At 45.0% G+C, this 18,052-nt stretch overlaps 1 protein-coding gene across 1 annotated transcript; it reads left to right on the top strand.

The window, feature by feature from the left end:
* The first annotated feature begins 1,127 nt into the window (after positions 1 to 1,127).
* KDELR2 (KDEL endoplasmic reticulum protein retention receptor 2) lies at positions 1,128 to 15,924 on the top strand. Its single transcript, XM_081338479.1, has 5 exons — positions 1,128 to 1,345; positions 9,484 to 9,584; positions 10,784 to 10,942; positions 12,770 to 13,022; positions 14,696 to 15,924. The coding sequence occupies exons 1-5, from the start codon at positions 1,255 to 1,257 to the stop codon at positions 14,728 to 14,730; spliced, it is 639 nt and encodes a 212-aa protein (XP_081194605.1). The 5' UTR covers positions 1,128 to 1,254; the 3' UTR covers positions 14,731 to 15,924.
* The last annotated feature ends 2,128 nt before the right edge of the window (positions 15,925 to 18,052 follow it).

The raw sequence follows: 18,052 nt of genomic DNA, 5'->3' as shown, positions 1-18,052 counted from the left end.
AGATATGAGACTGATAGATGATTGACGATAGATTGATAGATGATAGACAGAACAGAGATGAAATAGATATTAGAGCAATTAGAGATAGATAGATAGATAGATAGATAGATAGATAGATAGATAGATAGATAGATAGATAGATAGATGATAGACAGATAGACAGACAGATAGACAGATAGGCAGATAGGCAGATAGATAGATAGATAGATAGATAGATAGATAGATAGATAGATAGATAGATAGATAGATAGATAGATGATAGATAGATAGATAGATGATAGATAGATGATAGATAGATAGATAGATAGATGATAGATAGATAGATAGATGATAGATAGACAGATAGATAGACAGATAGGCAGATAGGATAGATAGATAGATAGATAGATAGATAGATAGATAGATAGATAGATAGATAGATAGATAGATAGATAGATAGATGATAGATAGATGATAGATAGATAGATAGATGATAGATAGATAGATAGATGATAGATAGACAGATAGATAGACAGATAGGCAGATAGGATAGATAGATAGATAGATAGATGATAGATAGATGATAGATAGATAGATGATAGATAGATAGATAGATGATAGATAGACAGATAGATAGACAGATAGGCAGATAGGATAGATAGATAGATAGATAGATAGATAGATAGATAGATAGATAGATAGATAGATAGATAGATAGATAGATAGATAGATAGATGATGGCAGAGTGGGCGCCACGTGTGGCTTCATAGACTGCCAGCGGTGCAAGAAGCGCATGCGCAGCCGACAGGAGCTTTTTCTTTTTTTCGTTAAAAAAAAAGAGGCAAGAGAAATTGGTGGCATAGGTACGCCGCCGCCGCGCCTGCGCAGAGCCGGGCTCGAGCGACGCCTAGCGCCGGCTCTTTACCGCGTCAGCTCGAGCCAAATCAGGCGCATGCGCAAAAGAGGGGTGTGTGTGGGAGGGGGTGGGGAAGGAAGGCCAAGAGAAATGGGCGGCTTCGGTCGACCGTTGTCGTCGTCGTCGTCGCCGCCTCGCGCGCGCGCGCGCGCAGAAAGCGAGCGCCCACAGGCCGGGGCAGGTGTGGGCGTGGCCCCGTCCTCTTCCCCGCCCCCCCCAAAAGGGGCGGTGCGCGCGCTCTTCCCGGCGTGCCCCGCGCCGGCGCTGGCTGTCTCTGGCCACGTCCGCGGGCCACGTCGCTCGGTGCCCGCTGCGCGCTCGCCATCTTCGCCTCGGTCCCCGGCGCCTCTCCCGCCGCCATGAACATCTTCCGCCTCACCGGGGACCTCTCCCACCTGGCGGCCATCATCATCCTGCTGCTGAAGATCTGGAAGACCCGCTCGTGCGCCGGTGCGTGGCGGCGGGGGGGCCCCGGGGCCTCCCTCTGGGGCGGAGGGGTGGGAGGGGGGGTGTCCCTTGGGGTGCCCGTCGGGGCTCTCGGGAGGTCGACCCCTTTGGGCGCCTTTGGGGGGAGGGGTCGTGGAGAGGAGAGGGGAGGGGGTAATGCCCTCCCTTTAGGGGGGCTGGGAGGGGGTCCTTAGAGGAGAGGGAGGGGGTAATAATCTCCCTTTGGGGGGCTGGGAGGGGGTAATGCCCTCCCTTTAGGGGGGCTGAAAGGGGGTCCTGGAGGGAGAGAGGGGTAATGCTTCCCCCTTGGGGGGCTGGGAAGGGGTAATGCCCTCCCTTTAGGGGGGCTGGGAGGGGGTAATGCATTCCCTTTAGGGGGGCTGAAAGGGGGTCCTGGAGGGAGGGAGGGAGGGGTAATGCTCCCCCCTTGGGGGGCTGGGAAGGGGTAATGCCCTCCCTTTAGGGGGGCTGGGAGGGGGTAATGCATTCCCTTTAGGGGGGCTGAAAGGGGGTCCTGGAGGGAGGGAGGGAGGGGTAATGCTCCCCCCTTGGGGGGCTGGGAAGGGGTAATGCCCTCCCTTTAGGGGGGCTGGGAGGGGGTCCTTAGAGGAGAAGGAGGGGGCAATCCCCTTTGGGGGGTTGGGAGGGGATAATGCATCCCTTTTAGGGGGGCTGAAAGGGGGTCCTTCAGGGAGGAAGGGAGGGATAATGCTTCCCCTTGGGCTGGGAAGTGGTAATGCACTCCATTTGGGGGGGCGGTGGGGGTCTTTAGAGGAGAGGGAGGGGTAATAATCCCCCTTTGGAGGGCTGGGAGCGGGTAATGAACTCCCTTTAGGGGGTCTGGGAGGGTGTCCTTTAGAGAGGGAGGGAGGGGTAATGCTTCCCCTTGGGGTGCTGGGAGTGGGTAATGCCCTCCCTTTGGGGGGGCTGGGTGGGGGTCCTTAGAGGAGAGAGAGGGGTAATGCTTCTCTTTGGGGGCATTGGGAGGGGGATCGCCCCCCCCCATTCTTGTGTCCTGTTGCAGGTTGGGAGTGATTTGGGAGGGTCTCGCCTTAGGATTCGGTTCCTCCTCAATCTTGGGGGGTGTTGTGCTGGGGGGCGTTCCCCCGCCATCCCCCACATGCATATGGGGTTACTCAGAAGGGACCTAGTGCTCCTTTTGCGGTAGGGGTCTCTGACACTTCCTGGGATCCTTGTGTGTGTGTGTGTAAAAATCCCCTTGCTTGCATCCTCCATGTGGGGGGAGGTTTCAGGTTCAGACTTGCAGATCTCCTCTGCCCTCCCATCCCAGTAATGTGGGGTGGACACGTGGCGTGGAGGAGGTTCTGCATCTTGAGGGTTATGTGTGGGGGGGTCTCCTGGGAGGGATTGTCTGGAGATTCCCTCTCCCCTGCCTGAAAAATTCCTCCTGTCCCCAGCTGGACTTTGCATTCTGGAAAGGAGCAGTTTAAGGCAGTGTTTCTCAACCCTGAAGATGGGGGGGGGGAATCTAAATGGCCAAGGTCGAGAAACACCAACTTAAGGAATGTAGAATTGAAGTGGGATGCATCTTAAATCATCCGTGGTGGGTCAGTTGAGTTTGCATGCAGGGTGGGGTAGTGGTGGTTAGGGGAGAACCCGGGCTGGGCTGGGCTCTGCTTTCAGTAAAATCATCCCTTGGTCCTTGAGATGCATCTTATAGAGTTAATGCTGGTCTCTTGTCCGTGCAAATGATGGGCAGCATTGCCTTAGATGAGGTAGAATTTGGAGAAGTTACAAAAAGGGATACTTTGGGGGTGCTAAATGATAGGGCCCATTAAAGTGATTCAGTGTAGATTAGGAAAAAAAGATTCAAACTCCCATTTAATATTAGGAAGGGAGGCGCAAATTCCCAGTGTGTTTTTTTCCCCTTTTTTAAAATAATCTCTGGCTTTTCTCAGTTTAGCATCTTTCTCCGTTCTAAAGATTAACGTTAAGATTCAGTGTCTTACAGAAAATGGGGTGGGCATCCCTGTCACTATACAGCATCATCTCTCTTTATTTTGAAGGCTGAAGACATGTTGTTCTTATAACCTATGCTGTACTGGGAACCGGGGATTTGGTTAGGATTCGGAGCCTAAAAACAGGCACAGAGAAAAATATAGAGCAATCCAGAAATATCTTTAAAGACATTTCTGCAGTTTTTCTGTACCACATTTTTTAACAGTAGAGAGCTGTCAACTTATTACCATTTTGGGAACTCCACAGAGACTTTTTCCCTTGGTACTACAAAGGAGAAACTGATGTAGGAAGATCTCGTGGGAATTAACTGGGAAGAGAATTACTGCTTTTTTAATCTCTTGTGTGGCATTTTTCTGTAACACAGATGCAGAGCTCCTATATACTCTTAATTGAAATTGAAGATGATTGAGTCCAGAGACTCAGAAAGGGGTCAAAATCTAGGCAGGCTATTAAAAAAAATTCTAAAAGGTTTACTTGAAAAGTAATTGGAAATAACAAGGGCAGGGAATAACCGTTGTAGATGAAAATGCAAGGATACGTTCTATCTGCTTTGTACTTTTACTAGTATAGAAAATTGAAGTGCTGCTGGATTCCTCTCCGACAGAATTATATTCCAGTGTTGCTTTGTTTTTTGACTGTGAAATTGGATAAATAAAATCAGTCTTTCAGGGTTAAAGAAACTGATCCACGTGCCTGTGATTCCTTATGGAACCAATTTGCAAAAAACAGAGTGAGTCTTCGGAGAAGGGCGGGATATAAATGGAATTAAAATAAAAAAATAAATAAATAAAACCAAACAGGGGTTCTAGAGTTGTATGTGATGTTGGACCCCCACCTATTCTCCTTTTAGCGGTGAAGTTTTACTGGGTTTTTTTAAAAAAAACTTTTCCTGCTGACTTTGTAAGGCGGAAACTCATGCGCCTGAATTGCTGGAGCCGTCCCGTATAAAGGCTTAGCTTCTTTTTTCCCAGCTGTTGAAAATTGGAAGCAAACAAATCCAGGCTTGAAAGAATAGGCTTTCAACTGGCAGGCCTGAGTTAGTCTGACGTGGCAGCCAGCGAGAGAAGGTGTGGTGAACAGAAAATTGCCTGGGAAAAAGGGGCCTCCTTCACATTAACCTTTCTCCGTGGAAAAGCAAAAAAAAAAATCTTGATTATGGGAGAGATGGGTGTTTGCGATCCGTCCCCCCAAAGAAACGGATTGCCACCTTGTCTCTGGTTATCTTATTTCGAGAGTAACTTTTATTACTGATAATCAGAAGTAGCCTGGGAACACCTTTTATTCCATTTTATTAAAGCCTCCCTTCCCTGCATGAGCATTTGAGCATTTTCACGCCTTGGGATATTTTGCCCCACACACTCACACACACACACACCTCAACTAACCTTAAATGCTGTTTGCTTGTTTCTTTAACTTGCATCAGTGACTTGACACTTTACTGTATTTGCTGCCTCCAGGCTAATCTTGTGTGCAAACGTGCTTTGACCCTTGGCAAGCAACCTCAGCACTTTTTTCGAACGGTGGAATTGAGGAGAAGGAAATGAAACACCTGGCTGAAATAAATCAGTCTTCCTTGGCATTTTACCGGAAGATGTTTTTTGTTTTTGCTTTAAAAAGCCAGGACTTGAGTTATTGTAGAGAAGGGAGCAGTGTCTGAAACAGCCACATGTTGCCTTATAGGAGAAAGGATCATGCAGAATTACGACTCCCATCAAAATGTCTTGATCAGGCTGTTGTTGTTGTTGTTGTTGTTGTTGTTTTGCAGCCAGGGAACAGCTGAGATTTCGGGAGGCTGGTTGCTGTTAACTTTTTCATATATAATATATCGTGCAAACGTGGCTTTTGTGTGTCGTTAAATATTAAACAGCAAAAGCAAATGTAATCTGGGTCTTGTCCTCGTATCCACGAGAAAAATCACCAGTGCAGGGTTTTTTTTGTGTTTTTTTTTCTGCAAAAGGGGCTGCCACAAGCAACAGCCCAGAGATGGGGGACTTTGAGAGCCCAGGATTCTTAACTAGGCTGAACAGGGGCTGTGCTGAATGGGAATTGCAGTGATTGAATTGGAAGGAGCTGGTTGGAGAAAATTATGGGGCTTTATTGAATGATTTGTATAGGCTTAAGCCTGTTTCTTTTATAAATGAGTACCTTTGGAAATCCAATTCCTTGGAAGCATTTGGGAACTGGGAAATTTGCCTGAAATGGTATAGGGTTTCCTGCCTGAGCAGGGGGTTGGACTAGATGACCTCCAAGGTCCCTTCCAACTTATTACTATTTATTTATTTATTTATTTTTATTTTTATTCCATTTATATCCCGCTCTTCTCCGAAGACTCAGGGCGGCTTACAAGCTTAGCAGTAGCCTTCATTCTATGTATATGCCTGCTTATTAGGGCTTCCACACACACCCCCAAGCGGCATTATTACAAAGTCAGCTTAATTGCCCCCAACAATATTATTATTATTATTATTATTATTATTATTATTATTATTATTATTATTATTATTATTATTATTTATTATTATTATTATTATTATTATTATTATTATTATTATTATTATTATTATTATTATTATTATATTATGACTTACAGGGATTGTTTTTAAGTTCTGTTTGCTGCTATTCTCAGAATTAGCTGGAAATGTAGCCTTAGCATTTGGAAGCCTGGCAAAATGTGAATTAGTTACACTGAAGCTAATTGTATTCCTTTAAAATACAATTTTACAATTGTATAACTACAATACTGTTTATAGGTACCTTAAAGTAAATTGGCAACAATCAACTACTAGACACAGACCTTCAAGAATAGTTAAAGAGGAAAAACAAATTGTATGAATACTTGTGGCTTTATTTATGCGGACCTTTTGAATGTAAAGCATGAACTTTTCAAGCAAGATAACAGTATTAGAAGGACGAGACATATATTGTATGTATTGTCAAAGGAATGGAGAAGAAAGTAAGACTATGGATGTTGAGGAATATTTTAACTTTCCATGTCACATTAAACTATAGTTTGTTCAGCCATTGTCAAAACACTTTATTTAAAGCAATACTATCGCCATTTAATGGCTAAGGCAGTGTTTGTCACCCTCAGCAACTTTTAAGATGGGTGGACTTCAACCCCTCACAATTCGTGCTTCCTGGGGAATTCTGGGAGTTGAAGTCCACCCTCATAAAGTTGCTAAGGTTGAGAAATATTGCTCTAAGCCAGGGGTAACCTTGGCTCTTTTATGACGTGTGGACTTCAATACCCAGAATTCCTGAACCATCCATGCTGACTCAAGAATTCTGGGAGTTGAAGTCCACAAGTCATGAGGGGGCCATAGATCCCCTATGCTGGCTCAGGAATTCTGGGAATTGAAGTCCACGAGTCATAAAAGAGCCAAGGTTGCCTACCCAGGACTACTAGGCCTTATCTTCTTCAGCACATATGAGGGACAAATGACAGGCATGGGTTTTGTAATTGTTAGTTAACATAGATACTTTGAATATTAACTTTATATCTTAACATAGTTATTTACTATTTCAATTTGACTTATTTTGTCTGTCTTAAAGGAACGTTCAAGGAATTTAGGAATAGCTTTTAACATTCCTAAAATGAAGAGGGAAACAGGCTGAAGATTATCTGAAGATAGGAAAAAGTTTGTTAGTGCAAATTGGGGTCTGGTTTATCTTTTCCTTTCGACCCCAAACCACCCCAGTGATGCCCTCAACGTGATGTCCCGTTGCCTGGAGGCGGTTCGGGTCTGGATGGGGAGGAACAGACTTCAACTCAACCCCAACAAGACCGAGTGGCTTTGCATACCTTCATCCCGGGTCTATTCGGATATTCCATCTCTCTCTATGGGGGGTGAATTATTACCCCCCGTAGATAGGGCTCGCAACTTGGGAGTCCTCCTAGATTCACGGCTCACCTTGGAAGATCACATGGTGGCTGTGACTAGGGGGGCTTTCGCCCAGGTTCGCCTGGTGCGTCAGTTGCGGCCCTATCTAAGCCGGGATGATTTATGCATGGTCACTCACGCGCTCGTGACCTCTCGTCTAGACTACTGCAACGCTCTCTACATGGGGCTTCCCTTGAGGACCACCCGGAGGCTCCAACTGGTACAGAATGCAGCCGCGAGAGTTGTGTTGGGAGTCTCCCGATACTCCCATGTCACACCTCTGCTCCGTGAGCTGCATTGGTTACCAGTTGTCTTCCGGGTGAGATTCAAGGTGCTAGTAATGGTGTTTAAAGCCCTACATGGCAGGGGTCCGGAGTACCTTAGGGAACACCTGCTGCCGGCGTCAACTTCCCTCCGCCCTGTGCGCTCCCACAGAGAGGGCCTCCTCAGGGTGCCACCGGTCAGCGAATGTCGACGGGTGGCCCCCAGGGGGAGATCCTTCTCTGTGGGCGCCCCGGAGCTATGGAACCAGTTACCGGTTGAGCTCCGGACGGCGCCCGATCTTCGCTCCTTTCGCCGCGATCTGAAAACATGTTCGAGCAAGCCGGCCTGGCCTGAGGGGGGATTGGTGGGGTTTTTACTATTTTTATTGGGGTTTTTAGTATGTATTAACTGTATTTTTTAATTGGGCATGTATTTAATTACCTTTTATCTTTTGTAAATTTCTGTGTTTTATTCTTGCCCTGTACACCGCCCTGAGTCCTTCGGGAGAAAGGCGGTATAGAAATATTAATAAATTAAATTAAATTAAATTTTTAGTGAACCCTAAGTCAGACCTCATTTTAATGAACACGTGTGATATAATGGGATGCAAATATGTAACACGCTTGTAGCTGATTTTCTATGCGAAGGGAAGGTTACTTTTATCCCATCCAACCAACTTTTCCCCTGGGATTTTCGTTATGCTAACTATAAAAGGCACTGTCAGCTAAAGATCGAGAGTCCCTCTTTGAATCCCTTTTGTCTGAATATTCCGATAAACTGTAATAAAACGATCTTCCTGTCTCGGTTTGTCTCATTGGAAGATATGCACACCCAGGCACAAGCCCCCGAACAGCCATATTTGGCCATCAGATTAAAAAGGAGGCTTGACAATGCAGAAACTCTGCAGTTTGCTGAAATATGCAGCATTTATGGTTTGCAGGCTTTGTCCACAGGAAGGTTGCACGCATGGCAGCCCTGATCAATGGAGCGTGTGAGCCCACATTATGTGCACTTAATGGGGCATGCACTGTCACCAACACCTAACGTTTCTGGCAGGCAAGTGTTTCTTTTCAGAATTGTGACCTGTAAGAACTCCGGGCGTGTGGTGGGAAGCGGGTGTCTGTTTCAACACCTCGCTTGCCAGCTTGCAAATGTTGGAACTGTGCAGCCAGCTAGATTCAAAGGAGAAAAAGGTGATGCAGAGCAGGTGCGATGTGAATGTGCACAGCGCACAGCTGGCAGCACCTCCTTAAATCCCCATGTGCCTGGCTCTTTCACCGGCTTTGATGCGACATCAGTGCTCTCGTGTATACCTTTTCTCCTTCAAAGCCAGATCGTTGCATCTTCCTGTAAACAGTGACACATTTAGTCACCGGGTGCTGCTTGTGGGATTCCTGGTTTTAAAAAAAATGACATTTTGAGGATGAATGAATTATTGCATGGGTCTCCAACCTTGGGAACTTTAAGACTTGTGGACTTCAACAGCCAGAATTCCTCAGCCAGCAAAGCCGAGCTGAGGAATTCTAGGAGTTGAAGTCCACAAGTCTTAAAGTTCCCAAGGTTGGAGACCCCTGAACTATTGGATTAAGGCATGCTGGCTGAGGAATTCTGGGAGTTGAAGTCCACAAGTCATAAAAGGGCCACGTTTGAAGACCCCCTGCTATAAACTATAAAGGCTATAAACTATTTCAAATTGACCGTCAGTACCACGGGACTAGCTACTTTTAATTCACCTCAACTGCCCTGGGCTCTTACCGGTATTTATGAAGTCTTTTTAAATGAACGTCTATGGAGATTCTCAAATCATCCAGGTCATGGTTGTCCCAAAGTTGCTTTTTTTTTCCAAAAAAAAAAAAAGAACATTTAGCCCTTTCAACAGACTGCAAGTTTAGAATGGAATCGAAATGAAATTGAAAAGTGTAACAACCAAATGAGAATCTCAAAGGTGCTTAATTTAAAGATAAGTAGCGCAATTTTGTTTTTTAAAGACTTCCCTCTTTTTTTAATGTGCTCTAGGTATATCTGGGAAAAGTCAGCTTCTGTTTGCACTGGTCTTTACTACTCGATATTTGGACCTCTTCACGTCGTTTATTTCACTTTATAACACTTCCATGAAGGTACAGTATACTGAATACCTAAGAGGGCTACGGGGCCATTAATGACACCTGGGGTCTGCAGCCATTTCTTCTAGATTCCCCCCCCCCCAGTTTGGATAGGAATAAACGGCCGCTCTGGAAAGGTCAAAAGTTATTAAATTATTGTTGAGTCTGCTTTGAGCACGGCAGCTCAATTTGAAATCAAGTCCCACCCTTTGGTAGGGTGACCTGTGCCGTCGCCATGAATACCGGCAATAACATTCAGTGTTCCAATCCAAAGCGTTCACCTAACAAGGTGTCTGCCAAAGCAGAATATTTAAATTATATTTAGTACTCCTTATATATGTTTTCCCAGTCGGAAAAAGAAGGTTTTGAACACGAAATGGGTTTATACCCAGGTCTGGGTCTGAATAGTATTGGACCACTAGTCCCCAATGCTTTAAAACAGGGGTCTTCAAACTTGGCCCTTTTACGACTTGTGGACTTCAGCTCCCAGAATTCCTGAGCCAGGCTGAGGAATTCTGGGAGCTGAAGTCCACAAGTCATAAAAGGGCCAAGTTTGAAGACCCCTGCTTTAAAGAATGATGTAAGAATGCCCTACGGTTGCCTAGAGGCTGTAATTAAAGAGGTAGAGAGGTCTCATCTGTCCTCTGGTGCGAAGAAGAACCTTGGATCAAAGTGGTAACATCTGACGGTGGAAATGGGTGCTTATCTGTAATTGTTGACTCATTTATCTCACAACAGTTTGAGCTCCCTGTCTAGCTGGGGAACTCGCGATCACAGTTCAGAAGAGGATTAAAACTGATCCTGTCTGCTGCTGACCAACAACAATCCGCAAAGGTGCCTTTTCCCACACGTCAAATAACAACCACCACAGTTGGAAGGGACCTTGGAGGTCATCTAGTCCAACCCCCTGCTCAGGCAGGAAACCCTATGTCATGTCAGACAAATGGCTGTCCAGTCTCTTCTTTAAAAAGCTTCCAGTGTTGGAACATTCACAGCTTCTGGAGGCAGGTTGTTCCGCTGGTTGATTGTTCTAAGTGTCAGGGAATTTCTCCTCAGTTTCCTGACCGTCAGAACAATTAACCAGTGGAACGACCTGCCTCCAGAAGCTGTGAATGCTCCAACACTGGAAGTTTTTGAGAAGAGACTGGACAGCCATCTGTCTGAAATGCTTGTGCTTCTTCCGTGGTTAACAACCTCGGTATTTTTCCTATCAGCTAATCTACATTGCCTGCTCATACGCTACAATCTACCTGGTCTACATGAAATTCAAGGCGACCTACGATGGGAATCACGATACCTTTAGAATTGAGTTTCTGGTGGTGCCCGTCGGCGGACTCTCTTTCCTTGTCAATCACGATTTCTCTCCTCTGGAGGTGAGTGTTTGCAATTTATCAACCATGCAAGAGTAGACTGGTTAATCTTTTAAAACACACACACACACACACACACACACACACACACACACACACAAACCAAAAGGAATATTTCTTCCCCCTCTCCTTTCTCTCCCAATTCAGCTGAGCTTCAGTTGGGGTACTGCACTTCCTCCTTGAAACTCAGCTGAATTCAAGAGAACCTCCGCCCAAATCTACATACGGAATTGCCAGCCTTTGTTTTTCAGATGCTCATTTCCTTAAACAAATATTGGAAAAGCGACTTTGTCTTTGTTTCTCTCGACCTCTTTAGCTGTCACTTGAGAAGCGCTTAGTGCCATCTGCAGGAATTGAACAAGATCTACGTGTTGTTGTTTTTTTAAAATCAGTTTAAAAAGGGACCATGGTGTGGATGCGTGTTGTATTCTCTAACTCAAGAGGTCTCCAAACTTGACAACTTTAAGACTTGTGGACTTCAACTCCCAGAATTCCTCAGCCAGCCAATTTATTGCTGACTGTTTAGTTGAGTAGAGTCTTAAAAAAGCTGCCAGGTTTGGAGATCCCTGTTCTAACCGGTCTGCCATACTCAGAAGATCTATAGCAGGGGTCTCCAAACTTGGAAACTTGTGGACTTCAACTCCCAGAATTCCCAAGTGGCATGGCTGGCGCTGGAATTCTGGGAGTTGAAGTCCATACGTGTTAAGGTTGCCAAGTTAGGAGACCCCTGATCTACAGCAGTGTTTCTCATCCTCAGCAACTTATGTTCATGAGTCAAGGACTACTGTAACAAGCTCTTAATAATAATAATAATAATAATAATAATAATAATAATAATAATAATAATAATAATAATAATAATAATAATAATAATAATAATAATAATAATAATAATATAACAACAACCAAGTTGGAAGGGACCTCAGAGGTCATCTAGTCCAACCCCCTGCTCAGGCAGGAAACCCTATACCAGGGGTAGGCAACCTTGGCTCTTTTATGACTCGTGGACTTCAACTCCCAGAATTCCTGAGCCGGCACGGCTCAGCTTGGAAACCTCTCCCTTTCCCCTCAGCGTGGCTGGCTCAGGAATTCTGGGAGTTGAAGTCCACGAGTCATAAAGCAGCCTAGGCCTAGGCCAGGGGTAGGCAACCTTGGCTCTATTATGACTCGTGGACTTCAACTCCCAGAATTGCTGAGCTGGCATGGCTCAGCTTGGAAACTCCCTTTCCCCTCAGCGTGGTTGGCTCAGGAATTCTGGGAGTTGAAGTCCACGAGTCATAAAGCGGCCTAGGCCAGGGGTAGGCAACCTTGGCTCTTTTATGACTCGTGGACTTCAACTCCCAGAATTCCTGAGCCAGCCATGCTGAGGAGAACTGGAGAGGTTTCCATGCTGGCTCAGGAATTCTGGGAGTTGAAGTCCACGAGTCATAAAAGAGCCAAGGTTGCCTACCCCTGCCCTATACCAGTTCAGACAAATGGCTGTCCAGCCTCTCCTTAAAAACTTCCAGTGTTGGAGCATTCACCGCTTCTGGAGGCAGGTTGTTCCACTGGTTAATTGTTCTCACTGTCAGGAAGTTTCTCCTCAGTTCCAGGCTGCTTCTCTCCTTGACTAGTTTCCATCTGCTGCTTCTTGTCCTGCCTTCGGGCGCTTTGGAGAAGAGCTTGACTCCCTTTTCTTTCTCTCCTCTTAATTTTTTCTCCGGGTGACTTTTCGCCACCTTTGGCTGCGTCTCAAACCCCGTGTCTGAAACTGTTCTTCTTTTCCAGAGCTAAGGCAGGGCAGTTCCGGAGGAGTGTGTGACTTGAGCGTCCGCGTTTTTCTCGTTTCAGATCTTGTGGACTTTCTCCATCTACTTGGAGTCGGTGGCGATTCTTCCCCAGCTTTTTATGATCAGTAAAACCGGAGAAGCGGAGACCATCACCACTCATTATCTGTTCTTCCTGGGCCTCTACCGTGCCTTGTATCTCATCAACTGGATTTGGCGTTACTATTTCGAGGGGTTCTTTGACCTCATCGCCGTGGTGGCAGGGGTGGTGCAGACCATTCTGTACTGTGACTTCTTCTATTTGTACGTTACAAAAGGTAAGAGGCGCACGGCAACCCATCTTAGGGCAGCGTTTCTCAACCGTGGCCACTTTCAAGGGGAGTGGACTTCAACTCCCAGGATTCCCCAGCCAGCATAGCTGGCTGAGGAATCCTGGAAGCTGAAGTCCACTCCCCTTAAAGTTGGCTATGGTTAAGAAGCACTACCTTACGACGCGGGATGCAGCATCTTCCCTCAGTTTGACGTCTTGAGGTTGTGTTGGCTGCAGATGCTGGGAATTATAGTCCTGCTCACCTGCAGGGCACCGTGATGGAAAAGGGAAATCTAGATCTCTACAGTATGTTTCCATGATACCTTAGGTGGCTCACATTAAAATGTGCATCAAATGAAGAAAGGGCGTAGACCAGCATTTCTCAACTTTTAAGGTGGGTGGACTTCAATTCCCAGAATTCAGCTGGCTGGAGGATTCTGGGAGTTAAAAGTCCAGCCATTGTGAAGTTGACAGACTGGTGCAGACTTTCCTCAATCTCATTTTCAGGAAATGAAATAAACTGTGAGGTCCCTCCCTCCCCTATCTTCTCCTGTTTCTTTCTACAGCTTTATGGAATACAGTCCTTCTATGACAAAATACTGTTTTTGAGGACTGCAATTTTAAAAAAAAAGCCCACATGAAATGAAATGAGCCTTTATTGTCAAAGTACAACTACGTGTACATTGAGATTAGCTGAGCCTCCCTTTGTGCTCCCCCCCACCCCCACCCCAACACACAGTGACAACAAACCCTCCATCTTACTACATCATGTGAACCAACTACACCACGCACCGGCCTCCCAAGTCAATTCTGCATAACATTAACATAACATTAACCACAAATGAATAATTCAGGGTCACGAAATAGTTGGGAGAAATGTCAGAATATAGTTTGAATAGCAAATTTCCTTCCCTGGTTTGGGTTATTTGTGTGCACGCAAACACACTTATCTGCAAGCTACTCTGAATTTTTAATGCAGTACATTTTTTTTATGCACACTAAGTTTGGATTAAAGTAGCTTGGAAATGGATGGACCTTTGCTGACACTTCCTTTGATGACTTTGGGCTTGTCCTTGTCCTTCTGACTTGTTACCCTGCAGGTCTGTTAGGATTGGGAGGAACTAAGATTAGACTGGGAGATACGTGTCTCCCTAGGTTTAGCACCCTAGGTCATTTGAATATTATCCTGTCTTCTTCAGTGCATTTTTTTAAAATAAATTGCAGCTGCAAAATGACCTGACATCTGGTCTCTGGTACCTGTATGTTTCCTATAGAAAGGGACGGAGTGGGTACAATAATTTTTCGGAAGGCCCTAAGCCTAAAATTACTCCCTTTGCAAATGTGGAGGATGCAGTAAATATCTTCCTGTATGCAAAAATGGTAGTGATGGAGCCGGTTCCCCCAGCTGAATGGCTGCAGGGTGCCATTCCCTTGCATATTTAATTCTGTCAAATAGAACAATAATCCACGGGCACGGGAAGATTTTTAAAAGGGAAGGAAATTCAGCATCTTAAGATGTGTTTGCTTGGCAAAAAATGTGGCCTTAGTCCCAAGCACAAGTTTGGATTGAGATGCTGGCCGGTTTTAGAGAGCTGAAGAAATTCAGAGGGATGCGGGGTGGGGGGGGGGTGGGAAGCTTGATATACCTGTGTGAATTGACCTTGTTTCCTTTTTTTTCAGTACTCAAAGGGAAGAAGCTGAGTTTGCCAGCGTAAAGTGCCAAGGGTGGTCATCCTGGATGCGTAGAGAGAACAATCCTGACCGTCAAAGAGGTTGAAGATGCTCGAACAGATGGCCTCCTGCCCTCTTCTTGCAGAGAGTTTCCCCCCACTCCCACCCCCAAATGGGGCTCTGTAGGACCAGAGACCCAGCTGACTTCTGTTTGACTCATCTCGCCTTTTTTTCCCCCCCCCCTCTTTTTTTATTACTATGTATAAAGATTTTTTACACGAGAGAAACTTAATACCATGTGGATTTAATTCAGCGTGTAGTTTCAAATTGGAGTAGTTCCAAAAAAAACCACAAAACACTTAAGGGTTTTTTTTGGGGGGTGGGGCGGTCCTTGGGGATCAGGAATAAGCGCAAAACACTTATTTTCAAACAACTGTCCTGTCAATTGCTGGATTATTTTGGCACGCACAGGGCTGGGCTGATTTGAAGGATGGTAACTCCTTTCTTTCCCGTTTGATTTCAAATTTCATTCCACTGTATTTATTTTCCTCTGTTCCCTCACCCTCCAAATGTCGAGTGTTTTACGTCGGCTGAAATCTAACCACCGTTGTCGGAAAAAAACTCTACGTGGGAAAAGGGTCACGGTTTCATACAGGTCTCCAATTACTCATTTTGCTTTTCTTTTTTTTTTTCAAAAAAAAAATTCTTTTCACAAAAGATGCTTCCACAGCATCTGTTAATAAATATTCCCCTCTACTTCCGTTCCTCTCCTAAAGACACGAGCTAGGACTATCTGGTCCAGATGCACTTTCCCCTCCCTCCTGATGTAACGGTTTTGCAGCAGTCGTTCCCGTTTGCACGCGCCCCGTCCAGACTAAAATTATTCTGTAATTTTTGGAGGGGTGTGCGTGCCCGCGCGCGTTTCTAAACCGTTTTCTATTGACAGGAGTGTTCGCGTCAGCCCTGCAAATCATCGTCCAGTTGAAGCCATCCATAAATGGCAATTTTTAACGGCGTCTCCAACTTTTTAAATACAGAATCCTTTTACAAGTGAAACGTCTTTGTTTAGCTTCCCGGCAAGTTTTAGATGTGCCAGTTTTTGGACGATCAATTGTCCCTTTTATAGACTTGTTTCCTGAATCGGCCGCATCGAGTCCTGTTCTCTAGCTTTCCTTTTTTACTGAGCTGTTGCATGATTTTTCCTGTGTTACCATCCTCAATAAACATTTTACGAAGTGGTTCTCCATTGTGGTGATCTAAAACAACGCCCCCCCCCAGGACGCGTTTGCTCTCTGCGAATTGCTGTCATTTGGAAGAGTTCAAAACGCGTTACATCTTAGTTGTACAATAAAGGCGGCCACCTGTTTTGTTATCTGCAGAATAGGTGTAGCTTTGAGATTGTAAAAAAGGTTGGCGATATTTTATTTTTAAATTGCGAGCGCTGCAAAGAAAACGTTAGAATTCATTGAAGCGATTTTAAGATGATTCTGCCATCAAATGGCTGGAGCAGACAGTTTTTATGAAATGCAGGAGTCACTCCCTTGTTCCACGTGATCGGCTCTCTCACTAGTAGAAAGAAAAAAAAACATAATAGTTCTTGGCCAGTTAATTGAAGCCTTTGGCTCATTTTCATAATGAGTTTCAAGCGGAAGAGGTGGGCAACACCTCCTCCCATCACACAATCCTTTCATAAATTGAGGGAAGCAATTATTGATGGGCGAATTGATGAAAGAACTGGGCGAAAAAGTAAGAAAGATATTGGAATATTTGCAAAATGGTTAATCGTCCACAGGCAGTCCTTGACTTATAACCATGGGTTTAGTCACTTCACCGTTGCAACGGCAATGGAGGACGTGGCACTTGACCTGGTCTTGCAGTTAAAGCCACTGCAGCATCTTCATAGTCACGTGATCAAAATTTGGGTGCTTGGCAACTTGGCATTTATTTATGACGCCTGCAGCGTCCTGGGGTCACATCATCCCGGCTGGCTTCCGACAAGCAGTCAATGGGGGAAGCTGCATTTGCTTAACAATTTATTTAACTGGCAAAAAAAAAGTCATAAAGCCTGGTGCAAGTCACGTAACTACCTGCTTAACCACAGGAATTGTGGTCCCAATTATGGTTAAGTTGAGGACTATCGGTATTGACTCCGGAGAAATGCAGCCCCTCAGCTCAAGCCTTGCTTTTATTTTGTGTATGTATAATTTTCTGTTCCAAATCTATCTATCTATCTATAGTGAATCTTTGTTAACACAGCCAGTCCTTGACTTAATGATCATAATTAAACCCAAAATTTATGTTGCTAAGTGGGACATTTGCTAAGTGAGTTTGGCCCCATTTCACAAGCTTGCTCGCCACGGTTGTTAAGTGTATCACTACAGTTGTTAGAACACAATTGTTTAGTGAGCCTAGCTTCCCCCATTGACTTTGCTTGTCAGAAGGCTGCAAAAGGGGATCATGTGATCCCGGGACACTGCAACTGTCAAGTACATGTCAGTTGCCAAGCCTCTGAATTTTGATCACGTGACCAAGGGGATGCTGCAATGGTCATAAAGGGTGAAAAACCGGTCGTAGATCACTTTTTTCATTGCCGTTGTAACTTTGAGCAGTCACTAAATGAACTGTTGAGGACTACCTATGATATTGTAGTTTAATTGTTCTGGTAGCTTTTTAGTTCTGCCTTCACGGTAAACAAATATATTTCCATAAACTGCTAAGCCCAGATAGAGTTGATTTGGTTCAGCGTCTGTGTAAATCCAGCTCTTTTTAAGAATTGAAGGCTGGTTTATGCCTTCCTACACACGGAGTGGGGGAAACTATGAGCTATGCTGGCTCAAGAATTCTGGGAGTTGAAGTCCATGAGTCATAAAATTTAATAAAAGAGACCAAGGTTGCCTGCCCCTGCTCTAAACTAATCGCTTCCCCATCTGAAGAGCTATATTCAAGTCGCATTTATCCAGACAGTTAAGAAAAACTTGAGTTGCTCCTTGGCTTGGATAAACCCACACAAATAAAAATATTTGGCCAAATCATGGGAACACTGCACTCAATGGGGAGTTTGGGCCAGGAAATCCTTATGCCCTACTTCCCCCCCCCCTAAAAAAAACTTTGCAAGGTTAAGTGTAGACTTCACAACTCTTTCAGTGGGGGGGGGGTTGTCTGGGAGTTAGTCCACCCTCCCTTAAAATCCCCAAGCTTGCAAAACACCCCCTTAATTTTAATTCCAATTTATTTATTAATGGGGCTTATATCCCACCCTATCTCCCGAAGGACTCAGGGCGGCTAACAACCACAATATACAATAAATACAGAAATTAAGATAAAATTAAAATTAAAGGCCTTTGTACAATAAATGAAAATTAAAAA

This window comes from Vipera berus (assembly GCF_964194415.1).
Source record: "Vipera berus genome assembly, chromosome: 13".
Lineage (NCBI taxonomy): Eukaryota > Metazoa > Chordata > Lepidosauria > Squamata > Viperidae > Vipera > Vipera berus.
Note: the sequence above shows the minus strand (reverse complement) of the source record. Positions and strands in the feature narration are given on the sequence as shown.